Source organism: Chrysochloris asiatica, unplaced genomic scaffold (assembly GCF_000296735.1).
Source record: "Chrysochloris asiatica unplaced genomic scaffold, ChrAsi1.0 scaffold00056, whole genome shotgun sequence".
Taxonomy (NCBI): Eukaryota; Metazoa; Chordata; class Mammalia; order Afrosoricida; family Chrysochloridae; genus Chrysochloris; species Chrysochloris asiatica.
This window is the reverse complement of record NW_006408574.1, coordinates 8,849,100-8,851,635: the sequence shown is the minus strand read 5'-3', so window position 1 is coordinate 8,851,635 and position 2,536 is coordinate 8,849,100. Positions and strand designations below refer to the sequence as shown.

The 2,536-nt window shown below is 43.2% G+C and overlaps 1 protein-coding gene across 1 annotated transcript in view; it reads left to right on the top strand.

Moving 5' to 3' along the window:
- The first annotated feature begins 597 nt into the window (after positions 1-597).
- RFX3 (regulatory factor X, 3 (influences HLA class II expression)) overlaps positions 598-2,536 on the top strand; it is a 191,640-nt gene continuing 189,701 nt past the window's right edge. Inside the window, exon 1 of the mRNA XM_006863745.1 lies at positions 598-720. Coding sequence (XP_006863807.1) covers positions 604-720 — 117 coding nt within the window. The 5' untranslated portion in view covers positions 598-603. The remainder of the gene's footprint in view (positions 721-2,536) is intronic.

The window sequence follows — 2,536 nt, the reverse complement described above, 5'->3', positions numbered from 1 at the left end:
ACCAGAAGGTTGCTGGTTCAAACCCACCAGCCGTTCTATGGGTGAAAACTGAGGCTTACTGCTCTTATAAAGATGAACCGTCTTGGAAACCCTCTGGAGCAGTTCTGGTCTGTCCTATGGGTTCAATAGGAGTCAGAATCAACTCCGGTGGGCTTGGGGTTTGTTGTTATTATTAAGTGCTGTCGAATTGGTTCTGACCCATAGACACACTGTATAGGGTTTCCAAGGAGCAGCTGATGGATTTGAACCATCTACTTTGTGGCTAATCGTCCAGTGCTGATCCCACAGCACCACACCAGGAGCCCTGGTGGTGCAGCCGTTGGGGTTTCGAGCCCAACCAGCTGTTCCACGGGAAGAAGACACGGCAGTCTGCTTCCATGAAGATGACAGCCTTGGAAAGCCTACGGGGGCGGTTCTACTCTGTCCTGTAGAGCCACTGTGAGTTGAGACCGAGCCGGTGGTAGTGGGTTTGGTATGTTGGGGTAAGAAGTACTCAGAGAGTTGAAAGTTAGCTGAAGATGTGAAGAACAAATGTGAATGATGGTAGCCATGCCAAGAGAGAATATTTGAAACTTTCTATTTCATTCTCTTCCAGAAACCATCATGCAGACCTCGGAGACTGGGTCGGACACAGGTTCGACAGTGACCCTACAGACTTCTGTGAGTAGCCAAGCAGCAGTGCCTACTCAGGTGGTACAGCAAGTACCTGTACAGCAACAGGTAAGCAGCGGCTGTCTGCATCGAAGATGCTCTTGTCTTCCTGTGCTGGCTTTTGAACGTAGTTGAGTCCCAAGATTACTTGGACTCTTCTTTCTTTACTCATTGGGTGCCAAGAAGCACAAATTCAGTTCTTCGTTTAGGTCTGCAAATGTTTCCTTAAGCGTTTCCTGGGCCACCCAGGCTCTGTGTGAGGCAGATGGGATGCAAAAATATGTAACTTAAAATATAATCTTCTCTAGAGATCCCCACTTATTTACCTGCTAAAATAGTTGTTGGTTTTTCAGTTGCCCATTCGAATTAGGTTTCTCCCTTCTTACCCCCACCCCACATCCCTTTTCTTTCTTAAAATTTTCGTTCACGTTGAAATACCGTCACAACTTCTTTTTTATGTGTATAATTGGCTTGCAGTAACACTTAATAAATGAGCTAACTATGTGTCCCTTCCGGGCAGGCGTTTTTACCTTTGTGGTATTTTAGAAAGTGCTCTTGTGCTTTCTGGTGGCAGATAAATGCTGTTTAATGAAAATAAAATGATCTGTAAGGTCGGGCGATAATGACTCATTCCATTTACAAACCTGGGAATGAATTCATCAGGTGATGTTTACCACAGGTTTTATTCATACTCATACTCAGGGTCAGCTGGCTTGTTTTAGAAAGGCAGAATACCATTCATACCAGTGCATACTTTTTTTTTTTCAAGTTTTTATTGAGAATTGAGTGAAAGTCTACAGGGCAGATCATCAGTTTTACATTCAATGAATCATATACTTTGTTTCATTACAATAATTATAATCCCCCCCCCATGTACCATTAGTTAACAGTGTTTCTCTCCAGTGCATACTTTTTGCATGTGGATCATGAACACAGTGGCCTGTCATTTCTCCCAAAGAGTAGTGAGAACATGAGAATGATTCTGTGTCTCCCTACATCCTCTGGAGACGTGAGATTGGCCCTTTATCTCTTAGTATCCAGGAGAACCGGCAGCAAACCTTGCTGTGTTAGGGTTGTATGTAAGTAGTAAAGGCAGAAGACATCTTTTCTGAAATGCTAAGAGGAATTCAAGGTCATATTATTTTCAGAAGATGGGAGTGTTAGGGTCACAAAGAGCTGGAATCATTGCAGGTAAATGAAGACATCTGAAATAATTTTTAACCATTTTTTTTTTTAATTGTGGTGAAAACATAGATAATGCATGTTTCCAATTCAACATCTTTTACCGTACAATTCCCTAACATTGACTGGGCCAATCATGTCTTCTGGGTTTCTGGATTCTGATTTCTGAGTCTCTGTTAGTAACATGTATGTATGTGTGTCTTATTCCCTCTCTGAAGGTAAGTGTTCTTGTTGTTAAGTGCCATCGAGTTGATTCCGATTCACATAGGCTCTGTATAGAGTTTCTGAGGAACAGCTGGTGGGTTTGAACTGCTGATCTTGTGGTTGGTTCACAATCCAAGGCTGATCCTACAGTGCCACACCAGAAGGTTTTAAATCTTAGTTTCTGGAAATTTTATGATGGCTCTTGATATGAGTCTATTTTCATACATTGTGCTAAAGCCTAGAGAGCTGTAATGGCACAGCATATTAAGCACTGGACTGCTAACTACAAGGTTGGTGGTTCAAACTCACCAGCCATCCCCTGCGAGAAAGATGAATCTGTCTGTCCCGGTGAAAATTCCCTGTCTGAGTCTCAGAAACCCTAAGGAGCAGTTCTATTCTGCCCTGTAGGGGCACTGTGAGCTAGAATTGACTTGGCAGTGGGTGGATGGATGCAGTTCTATTTTGTCCTGTAGGGGCGCTGTGAGCTGGAATTGACTTG